General features: G+C 40.0%; 3 protein-coding genes across 3 annotated transcripts; 2 read left to right on the top strand and 1 right to left on the bottom strand.

Annotated features, from left to right (window-relative positions):
- The first annotated feature begins 11,097 nt into the window (after positions 1-11,097).
- LOC119547338 (insulin-like growth factor-binding protein complex acid labile subunit) lies at positions 11,098-13,409 on the top strand. The gene is made up of 4 exons (XM_037854148.1): positions 11,098-11,969; positions 12,045-12,638; positions 12,698-12,895; positions 13,218-13,409. Exons 1-4 carry the CDS (start codon positions 11,124-11,126, stop codon positions 13,269-13,271), a joined length of 1,692 nt encoding a protein of 563 aa, XP_037710076.1. The 5' UTR covers positions 11,098-11,123; the 3' UTR covers positions 13,272-13,409.
- Positions 13,297-15,927, bottom strand: LOC119547337 (long-chain-fatty-acid--CoA ligase heimdall). The gene is made up of 2 exons (XM_037854147.1): positions 14,827-15,927; positions 13,297-14,400 (listed from the first exon to the last, which is right to left on the bottom strand). The coding sequence occupies exons 1-2, from the start codon at positions 15,894-15,896 to the stop codon at positions 13,425-13,427; spliced, it is 2,046 nt and encodes a 681-aa protein (XP_037710075.1). The 5' UTR covers positions 15,897-15,927; the 3' UTR covers positions 13,297-13,424.
- Positions 15,928-22,987: 7,060 nt separating this feature from the next.
- Positions 22,988-23,841, top strand: LOC119546310. Its single transcript, XM_037852506.1, has one exon. The coding sequence runs from the start codon at positions 23,155-23,157 to the stop codon at positions 23,839-23,841; it is 687 nt and encodes a 228-aa protein (XP_037708434.1). The 5' UTR covers positions 22,988-23,154.
- The last annotated feature ends 47 nt before the right edge of the window (positions 23,842-23,888 follow it).

Below are 23,888 nucleotides of genomic sequence, written 5' to 3'. Positions count from 1 at the left end.
CATAAATAAATTAAAAGAAAACATAAAGTTTAATATTTCTTTTGGAACATTGTCTGTAATTATAATAAATGCACCTTGTATAAAAACGAAATATTAATATTAATGATAATTTGAACATCAAACTTAAAATAATTTACGAATGTATTACATAAAAACAAAAGATTCCACAAATATTAATTTTTGCTATGAAATTTGATCTATAATTTGTATTTATTTTTCTAGTAAAAAACAATTAAAATGTTAAGTTCAAAGGATTTAGTACCTCATGATTTGTAGTTAAGATAAGTATTAAAATATTTTCAATTAAATCATTCCTCTGTATTTTCAACTTTCAAACACTTTGCCCAAATTGACCTACTGCTGTCGATTCTCACCTTCATCAGTTCAATAGAAACTAATTTGAAAGTCTTGCCAATACATTGAACATTCATTCATACACGCAATGCCAAATACACGATGCATGAGCTTACACACATACCAATGCGAGAAACCCATACAGACGCAGCATGCGTAGGTCCAGAGCCAAAAATGATTTATGACCCCACAAAAAAATTAATTTAAAGTAAGTTCGTATGAATGAAAAATGGCTTTTACAAACGCAAAACTACAGGGCGCCTGCAGAGCGAGAAAATGAGAGAGAAATGGGCATAAAAAGCGGAGAAAGTAAGAGAGAGATGCTGCAAAGGAAGCGATGTGGGGGCACTCTCTTCGGGCCAGGACACTTGTGGGCAGCAGTCTCTTAGGCTCATCTCTTGCAAAGCTTTAAGCTCTTCGGAGCCCTTCCATTGCAGCTATTCCTGTTTGTCCTTCCAGTGGCTCCCAAACCTTTTCGGGTCGTAGGACTCACACAGGACCTGCTCGGCTTTTCCTGCTCACCTTTTTTCTCGCGCCACTGCCGTCGGTTGGTATCCATGAATGAAGGCTGCCGATAATGCCAGTATTTGCGCCGGGAACGCAGCATAGTGCAGACGGGCTGTGGCCGCAGGATGCGCATTCGCTCCGCCAAATCCCCCCCCCCTTGCCGCTCCCAAAAGCCAAGCAGGAGGATCCTGCATCATGAAACAGCAGCGCATGTCGCACTGTTTTTGCCTGATGAATTTACATTTTTGATTATCCAGCTTAGCAAACCAAGGCAGTCCTCGACTTTATTACGTATACGTAATTTTTTGCTTGGTTTTGTTGCATACTTTCCGGCGGGCTCTTATTTTAATTAACTAGTGTGGGCTATTTTTATTAGTATTTCTTATTTGAACAATAGATTTTAGATTTTACTTATTTGGAAATATTATAAAAGGCTTACATTTAAATTAGTTAGTTCTTGAAAGTTGTAATATTTTTAAAAAATTATTAGTTGAAATGTAATATATTTTATAAGAATTCTTGTAATAATGGTTCACCATTTTGTAATTTCTTCAATAAATACCTAAGCCCAGGGCTGAAAGAAAGAAAATACTAAGAGCTAAATGAATCTGATTAATTCCGATTAGTTTCCACACAGTAATTGAATGGAAAATGCTAACTAGAGTTGGTAGCTAATTAATTTCCCCCCTCTAAGCCCAACTCCTTCCGGCTCGGTTCTCAGTCGGTGCTTTTTAGCCATTGTTGTTGGCATTTGTCGCGGGCTTTTTCAATTGCTTCATTTTTATCACAAACAAAAACACACACTCACTCGCTTTTTGCGGCTGTGTCAACCGCCATCTAAGTGGCCTGCTCCAGTATCTCTGTGCATGTGTATCTGTATTCTTGTATCCCTGTATCCCTGAGTCCTGTATCCCATCTCCTGCTCCCCTTTCGGCCCAGTCCACATTGCTTTGTTTGTGCGGATTTTATTTAATTTGCTTGGCACTTTGTTTGCCTGCCTGTTGGCTTATTTGTTTTGATTTTTCATGCTTCGTGTTTTCGCTGGCGTTTTGGGTTTACCCCACTTCATTGTTTGCTGCCGCCTTTCCAGTTGTCTTAACCTTTGCCTTGGCTGAATGATTGTCTGCATATTTGCGAATGATTCCAAAGGAGATGAATAAGATATCACACTAACGACGAGGCGGTTTCAATTGAACACAGGGAAAAGGGTTCCGTAAATGCATTTTCCGAATAAAATATTTGCTGAAACCAAACCGCGCACCAATCAATCGCCCCGAGTTGACCCATTTAACCGATGTCCATTCCATGCAAAACCAATGTCCATTTGCCTCGGTCAAACCCAACCCAATCTCTTTAGATGTCTGCTCCACTTGGCAGCCCTGCTCAAATATTAATTCATATCAAGGTTTTGGCATTCATTTTCAATCCAATTCAGCCGCACCACACCCGCCAATCTCTTTTCCCTTGGCCCAGTTGCTTTCGGTTGGCAGCGTGTAATGAAATTTAAGCAGAATTGTAAACAAAGTTGTGCAATAAAATCAACTAGCCTCAAATGAACTGCAATTTAGAGCGGAGACCATGGAAAACTCAGCGTGAGAATAGCATGGCAAGGCTTTTATTTTAGCACTACGGCATCTGGCTGATTTCACGAGCCTTTTTGCAAGACACCAATTTGCTGCGAGTGCAGCAAGTGAAACCAGGCTGCATTTGTAGTGAAAGGAAAGTGCCAAAAAAAAGGGGAAGCGGAAAAATCAAAGGACAGCAATTTCAGCGGAAAAGCACTTACACAAGGCCGCACAGGAACTCCATTTGAGGCTTTGGCCAAATTGACAGTTCCTGGGAATTTGCCGTGACACTCAATTGTTTCAATTTGCTGATCTGATTTTTCGATAATTTATGCAGCTTGAATTCGTTTCTCACTTTCTGCTTATTCACTTTTCCAATTGATTTCGTGACTGTCAAATGAATTGTCGCCGGGCGAGGATTTCTCTCTCACTTTTTGGCTCTCGGCTCTTAGCCGAAAACTGTGTCGAGGACATCGACACTTAAAAATAGTTTAGCCAATAATTGGGGGAAATTTAACTTGTTTGCTCGATGCCTAGAGAAAATTAAAGAAAGACGAAGAATGGTAAATATATATTAAAGACAAGAATTTTGCATTTCTATATAAAAATATCTCAAGGCAATTAATACCATATCTTTGATTTATTACTCAAAAATAAATAAGTATTATAGCAGAATCAATCTTTATATGATAAGTTAGCTTTCTTTCTCTTGCCATTTTCACATTCCTCTATAATATGTATACCAAAGGCATTAAAAAGAGGGAATGCCATAATTGCCATGGCACTTGATGTTCGAAGCTCATTTGGCATTTCATTTCGTTGCACATTATTCATTTCCCACTGAGTCAAACATGATAAATGACATGCGAAAGGAGGAAATTTATTGGCACTTCGATTGGCGATGCAGTTGCCATCGCGATTCATTGCGCGATACTGATATCGGCTTATCAGCCAGGGAAAATGCTGAAAGAGAACTGCACAAGGACAAAGACTACCGGATTTTTAATCCGTAGAAAGCAGCCGGAAGTTTAACCAACTGCAGCCACTTTCGCAGCGTGATACCTGTACGCGAATATGCCATTAAGCTCTTCAGTGCCACTCCCTTTCTCAGAATCTACATATTCAAGGGGTAATATCATTTTGCTAACTGATTTATGCGCATAAATGGAAGTTGATATAAGACAAAAAAAATCGGTAATTTGGGGCTTAAATGCTTTAATTATGCAAATCAATAAAGGTACGAATTACCACTTAAGTAGGGTTGTTAGCAATGAATGAAAAATATCAGTTTATATTTAAGTGATATAGTTTTTGCCCAAGCAAAGAAAAGACGATATTACTTTTTGATATTTTCGCGATGAACATGGCGATAATTTGCTTTTTTATATTGTGGAATAAAGTAGTATTTGTTTTAATTAAAAAATTTCAGAAATGTCGAGTATATTAAAATTTTGAATAGGTATAGATAAAAAATACATGTTTTTTTCTAAAAATATATGTCTATAATACAATAATTATAAAGATATTCGGCCACACAACCTAACCTAGATTGCCATTACGATTTTAACAAGATAAGTCGGGCAAACCATATTCCTTAGAAAATATAAGTAGTATAGTCTGTATAAAACAGGGGACCTTTATCATACACCCAGTTCAAGGCAGCGTAGGTAAACAAAATCAAATGACTTTTATGGGCCAACCACTCGCTAAGGGTATTTAATTCGGCATCTCTTGATGCGGTATTTTAAGTGTTCGGTCGTACTCTCCTCTGTTTGTACTCCGCCTGCTTCGTTCTGGTTGCTTTAATGCAATAATCCTTGAATGTCGGACGCACGAACGAGTTGATAACAATTTCAATTTTTATGACAAGTCAACTTTTCCATTTCGACCATCCAACGGCGAGCAGCCAGTTATCCGGCAACAACGTAAGGGCCAAACGAAACGAACTCAATCGTGCCGATGGCGAACAATAATAATAAGAGCAGCAACAATAATAACATGGCCGATTGCACCATTACCGCTCTGGAAACCCTTCTTCTCTCCAATGGCCATTGCTTGCGCCCGCACTTTTCTCTATATATATGTATATACACCGATATATATATCTATATATACAGACGTGCAGTCTGCAGACGTAGCGTTATGATTTATTGGCATGCAACACGGCGTTCTCTGCCGGAAATGTGTGTGCAGTCAGCCATTTTGATGGGAGAAAGGCGTGGAGTGGGCGGAAGGACGGCTTTATTACGGCTGTTGCCACCGAGTAAGCTGAGATATCACTCAATTCGCCTTTTGCACACGACTGTCAACAAATTTGCATCACCATCGCCCTGCAATGTCGGCGTGGAAGGCAGCTCACATTCCGAACTGTCTGGAACTTAATAATATTATGTATAGGGGGATAAAGAGTTCGTCTATCTGAATATATCTAGAGAGGATTTTTTGATTAATAAAACATAGTACCTAAAATTTAAGTATATACATTGTAGGTACTACGAGCTTTTCTGATCCAAAATATATATATTTAATTTCATCCTATAAAATAGCTTTGATTAACACCATAAAATTACCTGAATGCTAGCTTTGATGCTATATTTTCCAATATTTTCACGAAATTTTATATTTTTAGAACTTCTTCAACCTCAGTTACAAAAGCAACTATTTATCTTTTGGATCCTTTATTCGTATTAATTTCAGGAATTTGATTTTTGGTGTTATTAGCAAAGGAATAAAATAGCCGTGAAGTATGCAATACAAAAAATGTTAAAAATATAAAATATACTGGGGTTATAAAGTATGCAGTAAAAACTTTAGAACTAGGTAGTGCAAAGGACGTATACTGAAAGGTGACAATCCTTTTTTCGCAGCATACTTTAAGATATCCCCCATTTGCTGTTTATTGTTGGTAAGTTTCATATGTGCATCAATATACATTTCACACGACTTATCCCTGAAGTATTTTCTGTGGCACCCAGTATAAAATGGTAAAAAAAAGGTCTTTCCCAAATGTTCAAAGCATTTAGTTTGGTTTTAAAATGATTATTATTTTCATATTCAGACAACTCCCAGGTTAGTCATTTGCATTTGTGACTGAATTCTGTGTTAAAATTTGCATGCACTCAATTCATATTCATTTTATTTTGGTATGTGTCCAAACTACCACCGCAAATCCCTACACCCAAAAAAAAATGATCATAGAAACTAAACTATTCGTACATTAAAACTAAACTATTGAGTGTCAAAAATATCTTGATAAGATGCGTATTAACCTTATGACACCGAAAGTATTAAACTGAAACTTTCGAAGTTATCAAAGTTAAACTAACGAGTATACAATTTATACTCACTCAGTGTACTGAAATTTATGCTGACAGTTTACTTTTTATACTATTTAGTATAAAAGCTATCCTATGTAGTCTCCGTTTTATACTATTTCGTATACATTTTATACTAATCTAGAGGGCCGTAGTATACTTTTTAAGCTATTTATCGAAATCGTTAGTATACATTTGATACTATTTCGTATAAAACTTATACGATTTCCCCGTTGCCTGTAGTATACATAAAATTTATACTATTTTGTTTTTCGTGGTATCCCAAACCCAATAAAATCAAGTTGTATGTTGTTTTTCTTTTATTTCTATTTCACATATTATTTTGTTATTATTTCATAAATTTTCATATTTTGCGCAACATACATAACATGTTTTAGCTCCTTTTTTTATATTCCTTTACCTAACACGTATATACAGACTAAAATAAGTACAAGCAACAAGAGTAGGGGCCGTGATTGCGCGGTATCACCGCAAGGTATTGCTTAGCGCAATGGTAGCCACCTAGGCTGTAGCTTCTCTCCTCTCCTTCTCGATGCGACGCTGCGTTCGCAATACACTCGCTGCGAAGGCTGCCGTCGCTGGCCGAACTCTTGCCCCGGTGGTCTTCATCAGCATTTGGCGATCAGACCCGAAGCGGCGACATTAAAATAGGACATGCTGATCGTCCTCAACAATCCCACTGCCGCACTCTGGACAACCGTTCTCCGTGTCGTGTCCGAAGCGCTTAAGGAAGCTTCGGAAGCAACCATGTCCACTCAGCGCCTGCGTGGGGTAGAAATCTACCTGGCCGTGCTTCCTAATTACCCTTGCATCCAGCGTCCAGCGTCCCTTGCTGGAGTTGTCCCAGGCTGCCTGCCAGTTGTCGACGCTCTGCATCCTGGCACTCCTCTTCACCTCGGTCTTGGTTCTGTGGCTCCCGCACCAGTTCACATAGGGGAACTTGGCCTGCAATGACGAGCGCTGCGTCGTCCGAGATCGTCCGGAAGGCAATAATAATTAACGCGTCAAGCAACGCCAACTCCGGTAGCATTTTCTGTGTTCGTATACTCGCTATTGTCCTGGTTTTACACCAAAATATATGTTCGAATATTCGCTGTTGTCCTAGTTTCAAACCATTAAAAACTATTTAATGACTAGTTTAAAAATAACACTACAGGTTTACGCTTTATACTCTTTGGTAGAGCACTTACACTACAAAGTATACAGTTGAAACTAATTAGTGTTGAGTTAATACTTACATTTTTATACTAACTTTAGTATACTTTTAACACAACGCTTATTAAGTGTATACTTTTGGTTTTTTTTTTGGGTGTAGAAAATTACGTCGATTATTCAATCATTTTGCCATCATCCAGTTTGCAAATCCTTTTTTAGCCGTTGCCCGGGATTGGACGGACACTGCACTGATTTGTTGAAAGTTTCGTTGTCAGCAGCAATTAAAACAAACACCGCCCACTTTCCAGCGACTAAAAAGTGCACTAAAATTACGAGAGCTGTGCAGCAGGGCAAACAAAAACAGGGAATCGTGAAACAAAAACAAATTGAAGTTCGGCCTGGTCGGGCGACCACAAATGTAATGTTTGCACAGGCATGAAAAACCGGGATTGGAATAGGAACTAGGACTCGGTTCGGGGGAGCTCAAATGAAATTAAATACGAAATACGAAATGCATGGGGCCGGAAAAGCACCACTGGCCAGTTGGAAAAAATACATGTTAGTGTGTGGCTCGAAAGTCAGTCAGTTTCGTAGCGATTTCAGGTCCGTGTCCCTGTTCCTGTCCTTATCCGTATCCGCATATGTGTCCGTACTTCGTTCTCCATTCTCCGTTCATTGTTGGCATGCCAAAATTTTAACTGCACACCAAATAAATAAACACTGGCACATACACACAGCGAGGAGAAATTGTTGTGACTGCAGGCCCAGAAAGGAAACCCAAACTAAATGCAGTCTTGTGTTTCCGGTAATGAAAACTTTGGAACTCTCTTTGTGCTTTCTCGGCTTTTTTGTTTACCCAGCTGGAGAAGAAATGCGACAGAATAAGAAAATACGTGTTGGAAAAATTCTTTTTAAATTACCCCACAAAATTAGGTAGTAATAAGTTATAATATTCAATTTAATGGGTTATTTTTTGGTTAGCACACTTTTTCTGCCTTGAAAAAAGGGGAAATGTCTATAGTGCTCGGTTGCATTTGTTGTCTCAGTAAATAAGGCAAAAATTCTATTAAATGTGGAAAGCTATAGAAATTCGGCTAGGGAACTGAGCTAAATTTTCGCTGACCCTTGTGTGGACTTTGCCAACCTTCAGAATTGCAATTACAATGAGTCGAGGGTTACACAGAGTAAGTTGTACCAGGGACTTGCATTCCGGATGAGTCCTGTGTGGGAGTTTGGCAAAGAAAAGCCCGTAAACGTATAAAAAGGACAATGCGCTTATGAAATATTTATAGAATAGAAAAAAATAGTCAAGGGGCTAGGAAGCCACTGATTTCAGGCGAAATTTATGTGCAGTGAGTAGAGCGGTTGGGCGAAGCAATTAAAAATTAAACAACGGCTATGAAAAGTGAAGCACGAAAAGAATAAAAATCGTTTTAATCTTTCTGTAACCTTATACTTGGGAAGTGGTTTTGCTTTATTGAGTGGATAGATACTTTTTCCATGCAATTAATAATAACTGCTTTTTATTAACAGTTTGGGTGTAAAAAAAAGGAAAATGAAACTGCAAGCAAAGGAGGTGTATCGTAAAAACAGCTTTTTGTGCTACTTCGGGCAAAGTTGACTAAAATATATATGAATAATTAAACAGTAAAAAGGTATTCCCCTTTAAAAAGTAATATAAGTAACAGCATTACAAATTCAACAACAGTTTTCCAACAAATTTAATTTTCCTTTGCCATGAAAGTGACTTAAATTGAATCCCTTTCAAAGACTTTATTTGTCATAAATATGATTCGTATAAGTAAATAATATGGCACTTTCGTGCTCATCGCATGAAAACGAAAGAAATCTGAGAGAGTCAAGAGCAGGCAAAAATGGAGCCAAATTTATTTTGCGGAACTAAATTGAAATAATTTTGGCAGCTGAAATATGTACGAAAATATTTTAATACCCATATATACACACTCTAAAGTGGAGAGTCTCTGCAATAGAGCTGCGAGTCCCAGACTGACTGGCTGGCAAATAAAAACAGTTTGGTAAGTGTGTAGATATCCTCTCGGTTTTCCCCGACCTTCCTGAACTCCCAACCATCTGCAATGCCTTCTGGCAAATGTGTTGGCCGTCCTCTGTTTTCTGCCTTCTGCGTGCTCCAGCTGGCATTTGGCCAAGTCTTGGTAATTTCTTCTACTTTTTTATTGCATTGGCCAAAAAGGAAAATGCAGCTAAAGCGCCGAGAAGGCAAACAAACAAGCGGCAGACAAGGAGTACATATTAAATTTGTCATTTTAGCGCAAGGACCGAGTTTATATCTGCGGGGACATTGAAGTCAAAGTTCGTCGTTGTGGTACTAAAATTTAAAACCGCATTTAGACAGGGAAATCGAATTCAAGTCGCTTTGGCAGAATATAAAAGAAAAGTTAGGGAAAAATGGCGAATAATTGTGGACAAACTGAGGCTGAGCCACTAGACGTATGCTCAATATTTAATCGACCTAAAATCGCCTAAAAGAATACTATGAAACACATTAAATGCTTAATAATTTAAAATGGTTTGTATTGAATTGCACTTTACTTATCCCACAATGTCTAAAGATAGACTCAATTTATCAATGGCTTTCCAAACTGCAGCCCCTGACTAAATAACCTTGCATTATCTCTGGTTATTTCTGATTTATAATTATCAATATGTATGTATGATTAAAGATACTGCTGAGACAATCATTAAGTCTTTTGCTTTGCTTGTCATTATAGTATTATTTTACCTAAACGCAATCAATTTGTCTTCATTTACAGCCTAGTTGTCCGCCTTCTTTGTTGACCAGGCCATTCGCAATGCAATCACATTGTGATGGCATTGAGATTGTTTCAGGATTGCACTCAGGTACGATTGCTAAGCCTTCTGCATTCATTTCCCAGGACCTTTCCATTCAATTTCAGTTCGAGCGCCAACTGAAACAACAACATTTTTGGCCCAGACTCAACGTTTGCATTAATAATCATCGCAATAGTGTGGCAACAGGCGAATTTGTATAGTCATAATCGTTTTATTTGGGGGTTTCTGGTTTTGTTCAATATCTGTTTCTGAACATTTCTGTGCGCTGCAGAGCTTGTTGTGGCTTTTCTGCTGTGGCTAGCCCCTTCTCTCGGACTTGTGCCATCCCCCAAACCAATTTTCACTCCAATTCCTCATGTGCATTCATACACAATTTCGTGATGCCGTCAAAATCAGCAAATAGGATAGAGTAAATGTTGAAATGCAGGTAAAACACAAATAAACCAAACCAAAATTGATCCGCAGAGGTAAAAAGAGAGTGAGGAGAAGCCAAGAGATTTCAACTGTGCAGTTGCATATTTTAATTGAAATATGCATGTGTGCTTGCACAAAAGCGTTTTATGAAATTTCCCATTCCTACCGCGCTGCCATTCAATTATATCATATCAAATCATATTACACATTTTAATTTTTTGTTACATAAGAAAAATGATTGCGGAATATAGGTAAATAAGGGTTTTGTAAGCATAAATATCTGTCAACTGGATATGGTGGGTTTTATTAACACAACGGGATCACAAAGAAATATTTTATAATATTTATTTTCCGATATATAAATTGCAAGACCTGATTTCTTATAATTTTAAAGTATTTTTTTCTATTTTTTGTACAGAAACATTTCTTATTAATTTTTCAAGATAAATACTTAACAAATTGGTATTGCTGGTATTATTGACTTACAAGCCAAGTTTGTATAATATTTGTTTTCCAAAATATATATTCCAAACCATGATTTCTCATTATTTTAAAGTATTAGTTTCACATATTTCTGCGTAGAATGCAATTGTATTTCATGATTATAGAAAAGTAAAAAAAGGTCAACCACAACTTGTTTACCAAACCTTGTACAAAATCACACTTTTTATCAGCGAGATAAATTCAGGAATCTAAATGGCCCTAACCTATAATAATGCCGATTATAATAGATAATTAGCTTATGCATTTTGCGAGTTCTTGAAACAGTAGCTGAGCTTTTTTCGCCGTTGACTGAAAGGTAGGCAAATATTTTCGCTTAGCAAACGAGGGCTAGTTGATCAACTGATTACCTATCTTGACGGGTTGTCGGCTGGCTCCGCGAGCTGCTGCAATAAGATAAGGGCTTTAGTTACAGATTCCCAGATCCGTGGGGTTAGTCTGCGGCGAGTTGTGCCACGCGATGTACCCACGTTTAGTTAGCCTCCTGTTGCTGATCCTTAGCTTCAGACAAAGGGTAGATTGCCTGCAGTTGAGCAACTGCAATAATACCGAGGTGACCTTGTTACGGGACACGGAGTTCCTGACGTCACTCACCCTGAGTAACTGCAGCCTGCCGCATCTGGAAAATGCCTTCTTTGTGCGTTTCGATCATCTTCTCCATCTGGAGCTGCAATACAGTGGTCTAAGTGATTTGGATGACTTTTCACTTAATGGTCTGAGCAAACTACAATCACTTTCGCTCTGCCACAACAATCTGAGCACCCTGCGATCCTGGTCCAGTGAGCCCTTGGGCGCCCTAACCAACCTGGACTTAAGTCACAATAGATTTAGGAAGCTGAGGGCCAAGAATTTTCAACTTTATCCCCAGCTGCAAACACTTGACTTGCAAGGCAACCAGATCAGTCAAATCGAGGAGGATTCCTTTAATGGATTGTCCCATTTGAAGCATCTACACCTTAATGGAAATCAACTGCAGCACATCGATGGCAACTTTTTTCGCGGCCTCCATCGCCTCTCCAGTCTAACACTTCAGCATAATCTTATTGAAGGCATCGAGATGGAATCCTTTGAAAGCAATACCCATCTTCGCAGCCTGCGACTAGATCAAAACCTTCTGGCCAGTCTACAGTTTCTCAGCCAACGAGGACTGGCCCGACTGGTACACTTGAATCTATCGAATAATCTTGTGCAAAAACTGGAGCCCCTGGGATTTTCCAAAAACTTTGAGCTCCAGGACCTGGATTTAAGTTACAATAAGCTGACCAACCTAAGTAAGGAGGTTTTATCGGGCTTGGATTCATTGGAGGTGAGTTACTTTTTATAATATTTTTATTTGACTCTAAATATTGGTTTGTAATCTATTATTATTTATCCAAAACAGCGCCTCAACATAAGTCACAATCAAGTGGAAGTGTTAGACACCGAAAGTCTGGGGACTCTTGTTGCCCTTCTTCAAATTGATCTGAGCTCTAATCGACTGATCTCGCTGCCTGAGAAATTATTCCATGCCAACACTCAGCTGGAAGAGATTATCCTTTCCAACAACCAAATAAGACAGTTGTCCCCTGAGATATTGATCAATCAAAACCATTTGAGATATATCAAATTGGCCGGAAATGCACTGGATGAAGCTGATTTCCTGCAAAGACTGTCTCCTTCCCTTAACCGTCTTTCTCTCTATGTGGATCTTAGTTCTAATCGTCTAAAATCGGTTAGTCTCAGCAGTCTGCTTCACTTTAGATACCTCAATTTGGCGGATAATAACTGGAACTGTGCCTGGTTGGTGGAGAATTTAGTGAGAAAACTGCCAGCCTCTGTGAACTTTGTTCGTCCCTGGAGGGTAATTAATGACTGGAGTGAAAATATTACCAATATTGAGGGCATAGACTGCACTGAGGGCGGAAGCAATCGTTCTATTATTCTACTGGATGTGAGTAAGGTTCCCCAACAAAAGACAGGCAATTGCGAGTGTGATGTAAGTGAAATTCAACAGATACAAGTTGTTACACCATTTTAAATTACTTTTTTGCTTAGCCAACTTATGATGAGTCTAATCCCTCGCCACCTCCTCTCACCTGGCCCAAGATACCCACAGATCGATTTGATTCGCGATCAGTGATCATCTGGATGCTGGTGGCCATCGCAATGGCCTTCGCAGGACTTCGTTGGTTGCGAAGATTCGTGGATCGCAATGAGAAACGTAAACCCGGGACAAAGGAGCTGAATAATGTGGTTTGTTAAGAGCTTAAAAAACGTTGATACCTTTCATAGCAGAATCCAAAACAAAATATATAATGTTCAATAATTAGAATACTCGTACTAGATCAACGAATGTATAAAAACTGAAGAAAATATTTTGTTTAAAATACTTCTAAAAAGTTTCTTAAAATTCCAGTAGCGTTATAAAAATAATTTTTAAAATTATTAAAAAAATGTACCTGTTCTTGGGCAATTAAGTTTTATTATTAATTAGCTTGTTCATAATCAGGTTATTATAATTAACAACTGATTGGTCTGACTTTTTCCCTTATCAATAACCCCTTGTTTATTTCAGTACGTCAGCAAAATTCAGTGGCAGCCGGTGCGAAACGATCACGAGAGATCCTAATCACTTTTTAAAAATAAAATTCACATCGGTTGAATAACAATTATATTGAGTTTCATCTTTGTGTCTTAAAATATAAGAAAAATGTGTGTCAATAATGAATCCAATCTAATAAAATCTATACTTAGGCTATGAAATCCACTTTGTAGTTTAGGTTTACTTGTACAGACGCTCTATGACTTGGGCATATTTGGCGTGGACAATATTTCGCCTGATTTTAAGGGTGGGACCAAGTTCTCCGGTTGCCAGAGAGAATTCGTGGGGGATGAGGGCGAACTTCTGGACCTTTTGGGCACTCGAGATGGCATGTTTGTTGGCTCGCTTAATACCCTCCTCGATGGCCTCCAGAAGCTTGGGTTCGGCGGTGATCTCGAGGGCGGCCGCTTGAGCGGCTGTGTCGTTGGGGAGTTGCAGATCGGAGGGCATATTAAGGAGTTCGGAGAGACGGGTCTCATGGATACCCAAATCCCGCAGCCACTCTATTGTCTCCTCCCGCAGGGCGTCCTGGGGAATTCCCGTCTTGCCATCGAACTTGGTTTTCAGGGACAGCAAGACAGTCAGATATTTGCGATGATCCCCGATTAGCAGTACATTGCTTACGCAGGGAAGCTCCTTCTTGATCAGATCCTCGATGTGCACCGGGGGAATATTCTCACCGCCGGCGGTGATGATCAGCTCCTTAAGACGACCAGAGATCACCAGATTTCCCTGGGGATCGAGGTAGCCCAAGTCGCCGGAATGCAGCCACCCATCCTCCTTGACCGTCTCCTCAGTCTTCTCCGGCAGTCCCAAGTAGCCCATGAATATGCTGCGACCCCGCATCAGGATCTCCCCCTGGCCATTGCAGTCGGGTTCCTGGATCTTCACAGAAAGTCCCTCGCACGCTTTGCCCGAACTGTATAAATTGCTGATCTGCACATTCAGGGTGACTGCACCACAGCTTTCAGACATTCCGTAGCACTCGCCCAGGGGCATGTCCAAACCGAGGAAGAACTGCTTTATCTCGTCGGAGGTGGGAGCTCCGCCGGTCAGAAAAACACGGCAGTCGTCCAAACCGATCATTTCACGTGTGGGTTTTACGATGCGAGAAGCAAGCCAATATTTGGTACTGCCATAAATGGAGGGAGATTTCCTGAAAAAATTTAACAATTGAATAAAGAACATTTAAATAATTTATTTGAAAATGTTTAACTATGGTTTGGGTTGAACTGTTGTATCTAGTTTTATTATTATATATTTTAGAGGGTGTAGAGTTTAGTTTTAATTTCAATATCCCTTTCTAAAAATTTTTTTTTAATACCATGCTATGTTATTTTTAAGTGGAGTTCAAATATTAACATTTGTTTAATTTGAATTGGTATATAATACTCAAAAGTTAGGATCGGAACAGGCTTGAATATGTTTTGGGTATGGTTATGAAAAGGCAAATATTCTATAAAAAAAAATTAATAATAATGTTTCGCACAAAGTAAGTATATTCTAGCTTCAATATATACACAGTTGTTAAAACATTATCAAGACCTTTTGAAAAAACATATTGTAGATTATCACAACTCACCCCGCCATCAGCGTTATCTGGTGTTCAGCCACAGCAGCTCTTGCCCGCGCCATGAGTAATCTGGAATAGGGTCTCGCCTTGGCCTCCGTGGCCACCAGACGCTCCTGAAGTTTCTCGAAGACGCGTGGAACTCCAAACATTTTTGTCGGCCTCGCCTTTCTAAAGGTCCTGATCAGCGTTCCCTTGAGTGCGTCCTTGTCCGCAAATGTAACACATCCGGCGTGGGTTAGGCTCAGGAATACGTCGAAAATCTGGGCAGCCACATGACTCAGAGGCAGATAACTCACGAATCTCTCCTTGCCGATTTGCACATCCTGAAGTCCGGCTGTTGCTGATTTTGTATCGAACAAGAGGTTGTCGTGGGACAGCATCACTGCCTTGGGCATACCCACTGTTCCCGAAGTGAAGATCAGCATGGCACACTCATTGGCACGGATCCGGCTCTCCCGAGCCACCAGTTCCTCTCGCAGTTCGCTGGAGAAGGTTCTCTCCTGCAGCTTCTGCCAGCTGTAGAATTCCGGTTCCTGGTCGACAAAGGCTTCAAAGGGTCCGTGCAATTGGATCACCGCCTTGAGCTGAGGCAGTCGATCCTTAATCGCCCTCAACTTGGCCATCTGCTGGGCATCGTCCACCACGCAAACGGAGGCATCTCCGGTGGACAGAACGTGATAAACGGCCTCCGCTGAGTTGCTCGGATAAATTCCGGCCACAACAGCTCCAGCCTTTAAGGTGGCAAATTCCGCTAAGAACCATTCAGGACAATTGAAAGCCAGAATGCCCACTGAACTGCGTTCCTCGACTCCAACGCTCAGGAGCATCAGGGCCGTCTGCTCCACTCTCTCCTGGTACTCGCTATAAGTCAAAGTGGTCCAACCATCGACTCCTGATCCTGGGGTCTCCCATACTAAGGCAGGCAGATCCGCATAATTCTCACAGGCCTCCCTAAAGAATTGGGGAATTGTCTGCGGCTCGACCGTTTTCGAAAAGGATCCCGGCTCGTCCAGGCGCAGTTTGACGGCCTCGTGGAGCGAGGTACTCGTATAGCTCGTAGCTGGCTTGAGGTCGTTCATGCTGAAGGTGATCGCGACGAATAAACTCGCTCGAGTTCTGATCACTGGTATTTATGCCATCGCCTCCAGATGCTGATAAGCCCGAACATATGTAGTAGCTGGGATCGAAGCCGGAGATCCCAACCCCGGCACTGTGGTTAAACCAATTGTGAGGGTTCCTGGGATTTCAAGAACCTAAACTTTACAAAGACAGGCGGCTAGTGAAGGATATACTTAATAATATTAATATTTTTACGAACAGGAATATTTTCAGTAAAAAGACGTACGAAGTATTTTTTAAAAATTCATAATTATCAATATATTGAAACCACAGTGCTCAGGAGTAATAAATAGGTTACTAGCGTTGACAATCGCTTAAGTCACAACGATTAGTCAAGAGCTCTTGTCTGTCATTTGAAATCCATTGGTTGACCTTTAGACACGTGCTGGGGCTTTGTGATTGGATCAGTCTTTGACTGATAAGAGAAAAAGACTGAGTCTGTCGCACTTTGGGGCAACAAGCCAATAGAACTGATGCCGATAATTATTATCAGTATACTGGCTCATAAACTGGTAATTTTTTCTTTTGTTATAGAAACAAGATTTTCATCGATTTCGTGGGTACAAAGGTCTCTAAGAGAGGTAGTATGAGATAAGATTCATCTGTACTAATAAGAAGAATTTGAAATTCGACGAGCAATAATACTAAAAGTTTTAACTTATGCTATGGATGTGAACCATCTGTCAATAGATTTTTATATTTGCAAGCGCAACCTGGGTTCTCAAACTACTACCTTATATTGTTTTTGTTTAGGGAGTGAGAAATACATTATAGAACTATTTTTTTTTTTTTCAATGCTTTTCCAATTCCAATACAAAACTGACCTTCGACAATCGAGGGATACTTTGGGTCAGGTAGTTTCAGTACATAATTGTCCCAGCTAGGTAAGTGGGTTACCCGTCCAGGGCGCTACACACATGAAAACACCCATACGACCCGTGACCAGGTCTGGCAACAGTGTGGGAAACATGGTTTTACGGCCGGTAATCCCCCCTCCAGAACCCGTACTCCCCCAGTTGGTCAGTCGGGCGCATTAGACGTATTCCATGTACACACATATACGCACTTGGTCACATATGAGGAGGGAGAGAAAAAACTTTCACACACAGGCCAGCTGAAAAACAGCAAATCGCAGTCGAGTTCCCACTGGCTTAACATTTCTGGGCGCCTGTTCGTCGAACAGTCATTTTTTGTACAAATTTATAATTTATTGTTTAATTTATTTTATTGCTAAGTGTCAAAAAGGCCCAGCCGTACTCACATACACTGAGAATCATGCACCATATGCAATGGCTTTCCGTGGGAATGGGCGATAAAACGAAAATATTATTAACTCAACTGTAATTGTTGCAATTTGCAGCTTATCTTTTGTTATGCTCGCAACAACAACATTATTATGAAATTATTTACCAAAGAACAGCAGCCCATGAATCGGTAACAAGTGCACCCATTGTCAGTGGGCCTTACGACGCCACTGGGGGAAGTGTTCGGGGCTTTATTGCATCAAAACTACAACACAAATAGTTGCAATATGCTGTTTTCCCTGCTCGTATTTTTTATTCCACTCGCAACTATATAAATATATATATGTATTTTTCGAGTGTGAGTGCGGTATGTGTAACGGTACATGGGATTTATATCAACTAATGCCGGGAAGGAATAAAAATCCGAGTATGTGTTTTCATATATGCGGGTAGTGTGGTTTGGTGAAGGGGAGCCAAATCAGATGTAATCGTATGTGGGGGATACGGTGGTGCAAACATGACACAGGCACAGGCATCTGGGAAAGGAAAAGCCCACCTCGAATGCCAGTTGGCAATAAAGCTAGGAATCAAATGGTTATTGACGATACGTTTGATTCTGCTAGGGTGGCTTAGAAGTCATTTCTTGAAGGTTGTTTTCCATAGACATTTAAGGTTTATATCTCTGGGTGCTTAAAGAACTGATTAATGTAGTTCGGCAATACTGAAAACTAATGATTTAGCAATCCTTACTTTTATTAAGCATTTTAAAATTTTATATTACATGATGATATAGTATACGATATATTATTATTATATGATATATTATTATACTACTGACTGAAAAATGTATTTTTAGTTTTATAACCTTTAAACTAAAATTAAAATAAAATCTAACATTTTTATTTTCATAATTAATATGATACCTTCTAAAAGGAAAAGTATCCCATAGTCGACTTCACTTTAGCGTCCACTATCCATTATCTAACGCACATTAGGCCTATTAAGTGACAAGATGGTCCAGCCCAATTAGGGTGGCACATTGATTCGCTCGACCATTTGTCTCTAAATCGGGACATTGACGAGCACACATACATGAGTGTACATGAATGAATGAACGAATGGACGGGCGCACTTGGCGGATACGTACTGAATGTGATTTGCCCATATCTTCGGCTGTGGTCATGGATGGACTACATTAATATGCGAACCCTCGAACGTTCATCCGATCGGCAGCAAAGGCATGTGTAACAATATGTTCTGTACATATTTACACGCCCATCGAGTGACCTAATGTCCGGGCAGTGGGCGTGGCTGGGGGCGTTGGGGTGGCGCATGTCTGGCACTTTTGTAGATTTGTTTGTGTACATATAGATATAGCGAAAACACCCGGCGCACAGCATTGATTAGCAGGCGTGAAAGAGCCGAGCCAAAGCAAAAAGTTCATGCGAGCAAAGCAACAGCAAGAGCAACAATAACAACTAGCAGCAAACAAACAAGTACACACAACAATAAGGAAACACATTCGTGCACATACAAGAGCCATACACTCACACATTCGCACATCAGTGGGAAAGGGGCGGGGGGCTGAAAGGGGGCGGCAGAGATAAACAGCATTTATATTCATGTACCACCAGCAGAAGCAACAACAACAACAAGAGCAGACATAAAAAGCGAAACGAAAATCAAATAACATGTGTACACTGTACATATTGACAAACAAGCGGACGGGCGACATACATCCATACCAACGAACCAGTACAAGTATGTATAATGTACATACATACGTACATACATCCCCATGCAACTCATTCAAACTCATTTCTATACCAGCCATACACTCATATGTATACCCATACTCGGGGCCCAGTCCTCTCTCTTTCTCGCTCTCCCCGATTCTGGTTCTATATCTATATCTTCGACCCTCCATCGGAACCCACTGGCCAGCCGCATAAGTAGCAATTACAATGGCAACCGGTATTTGAAACTGTTTTTAATTCCCGCATTAGCACGAAATTGAGATGATGTCTAACCAAAGATCGATGGCAAGGTGACGAACTCGTCGCAAGATACAGACTATGCGATACCCAATACTTTCGGATATGTTATAAAATACTTTATCAACAAATAAATAAAAATTTATATGACTTAAAAGTACAATTTATAGGAATAATGGGTTGCTACAGAGTTTTGTATGGTATATGGGAAACGTTTCAAAACCTTGTTAAAGAAATCCAAAAGATTAGACATGGAAATTTCTTTTGTCCGTTTCAAATTTTAAAAAAATTTCAAAAACCTTTTTTCAAAGCTTACGGTTTTGTTTACGAATCTTCGCTTCGTAAAAATAACTACACTTAAGAGGTAAAATGCCAGATCATTCACAATAAAATATGTATTAATATAAGTAGTAAACATAAAAATCCTACGTTGGCCCCATTTTCGATTCTGTGGTATGAAGAGTCACAAGTTCAGCTAAAGTGCATTTGACTGATAAGATTCAGAAGCTAATCGGTTCCACTGCACCGGGCATTACATATGTATGTAAATTCAGATATAGCCCATGTTAGTGTCATCATTACTGTCACTATAATCGGTTGTAGTCGTCAGCTTATCAGCAATCATCCACGCACCGATTGCGGAGTTCCTTTCGATTTTCTGTCGTCATTGTTGATCAATGGAAAATTCTTAAGACACTTCTAGAATCAATAGAATTGATAGCCGTAAAGCAGAGATTAAGCAGTGTTCTCGAGCATGGAAAGTGAACGATGACTGACGTATTGTCTACAAATGGAGCAGAACGCTTTTCCTCTAGGTTTGATTTTTAATAGTACAATTAAAATATGTAAGAATTGTACTATTAAATAATAATTTAAATAAGATTGATCGTCCTATAAATAGGGAACATATTTTTTGCGGTGAATGAGAATCAATACTTTTTAAAAGTTTGGAAAATTAGATGAGAATATTTGTAGTTATCAACATAAATTATAATATAAAAAATTAATTTTTTCATATTTTACAAATGGTATAGTAACGAAAAATACTAAGGTTTTTTGTATAAAAGGTTTTTTCGTTTTGCAGTTTAACAATTGTTTGAAAATGGGAACACGGTTGATCAGTCAATGGCGTGTCTACTTTTTCCGACCTCTTCTGTGCGAGACACCTGCCCTAATTTTCTGGCGGCTACTGTTTGTGAATCGCTCGCCGATAATCACAACAAATGAAGTAGTTGTTCCTTGGAGGTTGTTGTTTTTGCTGGACCGCCGACTGCGACGCCGGCAGAGACGCTGGCTGCGAGTGATGGCGTGTCGGTGAGCAATTTCCATGAGCGCTACGTCATCACCGCCGGCATACAACAACACACATGCTGATTGGCATGCGAACAGGTCGCACTGCCTACATACAGTTACATATGTCGTACATACTCACATGTTCATACACGGAGAAAAAAGGAGGCGTGTTCATCAAATATTTTAAAATTAATTTTTAGGGAGGAACAAAGTAAGTTCATCGAAAATAATTTTGAAAATTATATCTTTACGTTATTTTTAATTTTTCACACATATAAGAATGCATTCTTAAGACTATAAATTCATAAGGTTAAACATTTTCTTCTTGGCGTCACTTATTACATTCCAGTTTCAATTTTGTTTTTTTTTTTTAGAAAGAATGTTTATAAAAATAGCAGCAATATTTTTTTTCTTGAGGTTAATTTAAAATATGTTTAAGCTCCAACCAATAAGCACTTGAGAATTATAATCGTACTCATAAGAAGCAAAACAGAAGCTAAAGGTTCTTACCTCAGGAACTCCTAATACTGCTTTCTTGAGAATATAAACACATATCTTTGTTATTGAAATCTTATCTTGTTATTATCGGTGTAGCTTTACGTATTTGAATACTCTCTACGGCGTCACCTATTACATTTCAGTTTCATTCCATTTCTGGTTTTGGCTTTCGTGCTGCCCCTGCTATTGCTCATTACACACACACACTCGCGTTGGCGAATGTAGATAGACGACGGGTATGGTATGTAAACATGTGTATGTTACATACCTACGAATTTGTGAGAACGTCGCCCGTTACCGTTTTAGCTTTCATGGGGTAACATTAACCGCCCCTCCTCCCCCTCGGCCCCCTTGGCCCACCACCCCATAACTACACAATGCCGTCGCAGCAGCAACAACAACATCGGAGCATTGCACACCACACACACGCCGCTCTGCTCTTTCGGCCTGCTAATCGTTTCTGCTCGCCTGCTGGCTGCTTATGTTTATTTGTATATATCGAGCAACACAAACGCACAAAGCCCATATGCAAAACCCGCCCGGCACATACAACTCTACCTCCACAATACCCGTATAGCCGTACACCCCGTACACCCGTACACCCGCCGCCAGAAAGCATCCGCATCCACATCCACATCCATCAGAGCTCGGCTAACAAACGAACACGTGTCTGGTTGCCTAGTCCGTCTTGCAGTCGGGTTGTATGTTGTCCACTTGGAAAAATAATATGATTGTGTAAATATACGATTAGATCTAGTAAATGAAAAATTATAGTTGCTATCCTGATCTGATAAAATTATATCATCGTTGGTACTCTAAGCTGAATTCATCAATGTAAATGCTTATATTACTAATGGTTATTTTTAGAAAACCTCTAGAGGAGTTACAATATAGGATTCTCTACCTATATATTTAAATCCAAATAGAACGTTTTTCTATTATTTGCTATTGATTTTGTATAACACTTTATTTTAAGTGTAAGTACAAACGTTTTTACAATCTTACACCAATAGCTGTAAGAGAATGCTAGCATACGACCAAGTATTCCTAAATTTAGATCTAGTTGAGGAAACCCATTTGCTCAGCTGATTTTGTGTAGATGAGTGTATAGAGAGGAATAGTTATATACCCAACTTAGTTAGGCTATAAATGGAATTAAGTGCTTGTGATTGAAAGTATCTATGCATATATAGAAAATAGAAAAATACTTTGATACCAGAAAAAATCGTTGATGTGTTATTATTTAACCTTTTACCGAATCCTACAGGTTACATGTTAATATACTGTTTTTATAATACCAACCCATAGGAACGACCCAAAATACCCATTTCCCCATCATATTTGATTTAAATATATGCAACGTGTTGCATCGATCGGTTGGTATGACACAAGCCCCAACCAAATCCCCACATTCCCCACTCTGGTGCAACCAAAGCCAACATACTCGAACCAAGGCAACTCTACACTCTCCAAACGGTCGTCTCGGTACATTTCCAATGCTATTGATAAGGACGTCGGGCGATGCAAAAATAAATAATAATAAGAGACCGACAGACTGACTTATCGTACGACCAAAGACTGCAAAGGCCCGAAGTGTAAGATGATGCACACCAAAAAAAACCGTATGAACTTTTAACTTAAACCTAAATTTACAAAATATTTTAAGAATATTATTATGAACATTGAGTTTATGTATATTGGGTTGCTACTAAAAAATATATGAATTGAGTAACTAAAGACATATTTTATTAACTGATTAGATATATGTAAAAAGTCTTGGCAATCAATGAAGAAAGGTCTACAGCTTTATAACATTTTAGTATTATTTCCTGTTTAGGCTAGCAATAAAATATATTAGTTAATCAAAACTCAGTCAAAAAAGGAAATGTTATAGTGTCGTTAGTAATTGTAGTAATATTAAAAGCTTTACATTTTATGCAGCTCTGTGTTAGTCCTCGAAGTTTTTAATGGTATAGGCCGAAATGGTCCGGTTTGGGGTGATAATAAATAATAATTCTAAAAACAAAACCATATTGTTCTTGGATTTATTGTGTAACTTCCATTTTCTCCAAGTGAGCAACAACAAAAGAATCGGATTGGCTTTCTCTTTAATCGGCGGCGACTGCGTTTAGTGCACTTGCGGCAACGTACGCACAATCTTGAGCCCAGACCGAAGTGAAGACCCATCAATGCTGCTCCAAGTGCTGTGTCCTGTGCTGGCCATCGTCCTGATGGCGATGCAGCTGGAGGTCGGAGGCCTGGCCATCACCAATGGCCATTGCCAGAAGAACATCAGTGTCAAGTACCAGGTGCCGGTGGCCAAGACCCGCAAGGCGGCTCCTTTAAACTCCAGCCACCCAGTCGACTTGGATAGCTACGTGGTGTTCGAGGAGCGGGTGCGTTGGGACAACATCCAGGTGTGCTGTCCTGGATATCGGACCATCCTGTTCGGTTTCTGTGAGCCAGTCTGCCAGGAGGCATGTCCCGCCCACAGCTACTGTGCGGAACCGGACCGCTGCCACTGCCAGCGGGGCTACGAGCCATCGCACCACCACACCACCCACCGACCCACTGGCCACCAGCTCGTCTGCCGGCCGGTCTGCCAGGGCGGCTGTCCGGAGCACAGCCACTGTGTGGCCCACAACGAGTGCGAGTGCTGGCCGGGATTCAAGGACGCGAGCAGCTGGTTCAGCCTGAGCCTGCGCTGCGAGCGGGTGCAGTGCGGCCATGAGCAGCGATTCGATCCGGGGCGAAGGGCCTGCGTCCAGATCGAGATGAGCATGGAGGAGCTAATGCAGCGCGTCGCCGAGCGACTGGCCAAGGGACTGGAAACGGAAGTGGATACCACCACCGAACCGGAGTCCCTTGAGCCATAGGCTAAGGAGATGTGAATCCATATTTCTTAATTCTATCTAACCCTCCA

Source organism: Drosophila subpulchrella, chromosome 2L (genome assembly GCF_014743375.2).
Source record: "Drosophila subpulchrella strain 33 F10 #4 breed RU33 chromosome 2L, RU_Dsub_v1.1 Primary Assembly, whole genome shotgun sequence".
NCBI classification, from domain to species: domain Eukaryota; kingdom Metazoa; phylum Arthropoda; class Insecta; order Diptera; family Drosophilidae; genus Drosophila; species Drosophila subpulchrella.
The sequence above is the reverse complement of the archived record's forward strand: the minus strand, read 5'-3'. Positions and strand labels throughout refer to the sequence as shown.

Coding starts and splice junctions, on each gene's coding strand:
- LOC119547338 (XM_037854148.1), top strand. CDS start 11,124: ATGTACCCACGTTTAGTTAGCCTCCTGTTGCTGATCCTTAGCTTCAGA. Junction 11,970..12,044: donor CGGGCTTGGATTCATTGGAG/GTGAGTTACTTT, acceptor TATCCAAAACAG/CGCCTCAACATAAGTCACAA. Junction 12,896..13,217: donor CAAAGGAGCTGAATAATGTG/GTTTGTTAAGAG, acceptor TGTTTATTTCAG/TACGTCAGCAAAATTCAGTG.
- LOC119547337 (XM_037854147.1), bottom strand. CDS start 15,896: ATGAACGACCTCAAGCCAGCTACGAGCTATACGAGTACCTCGCTCCAC. Junction 14,401..14,826: donor CAGATAACGCTGATGGCGGG/GTGAGTTGTGAT, acceptor AAATTTTTTCAG/GAAATCTCCCTCCATTTATG.
- LOC119546310 (XM_037852506.1), top strand. CDS start 23,155: ATGCTGCTCCAAGTGCTGTGTCCTGTGCTGGCCATCGTCCTGATGGCG.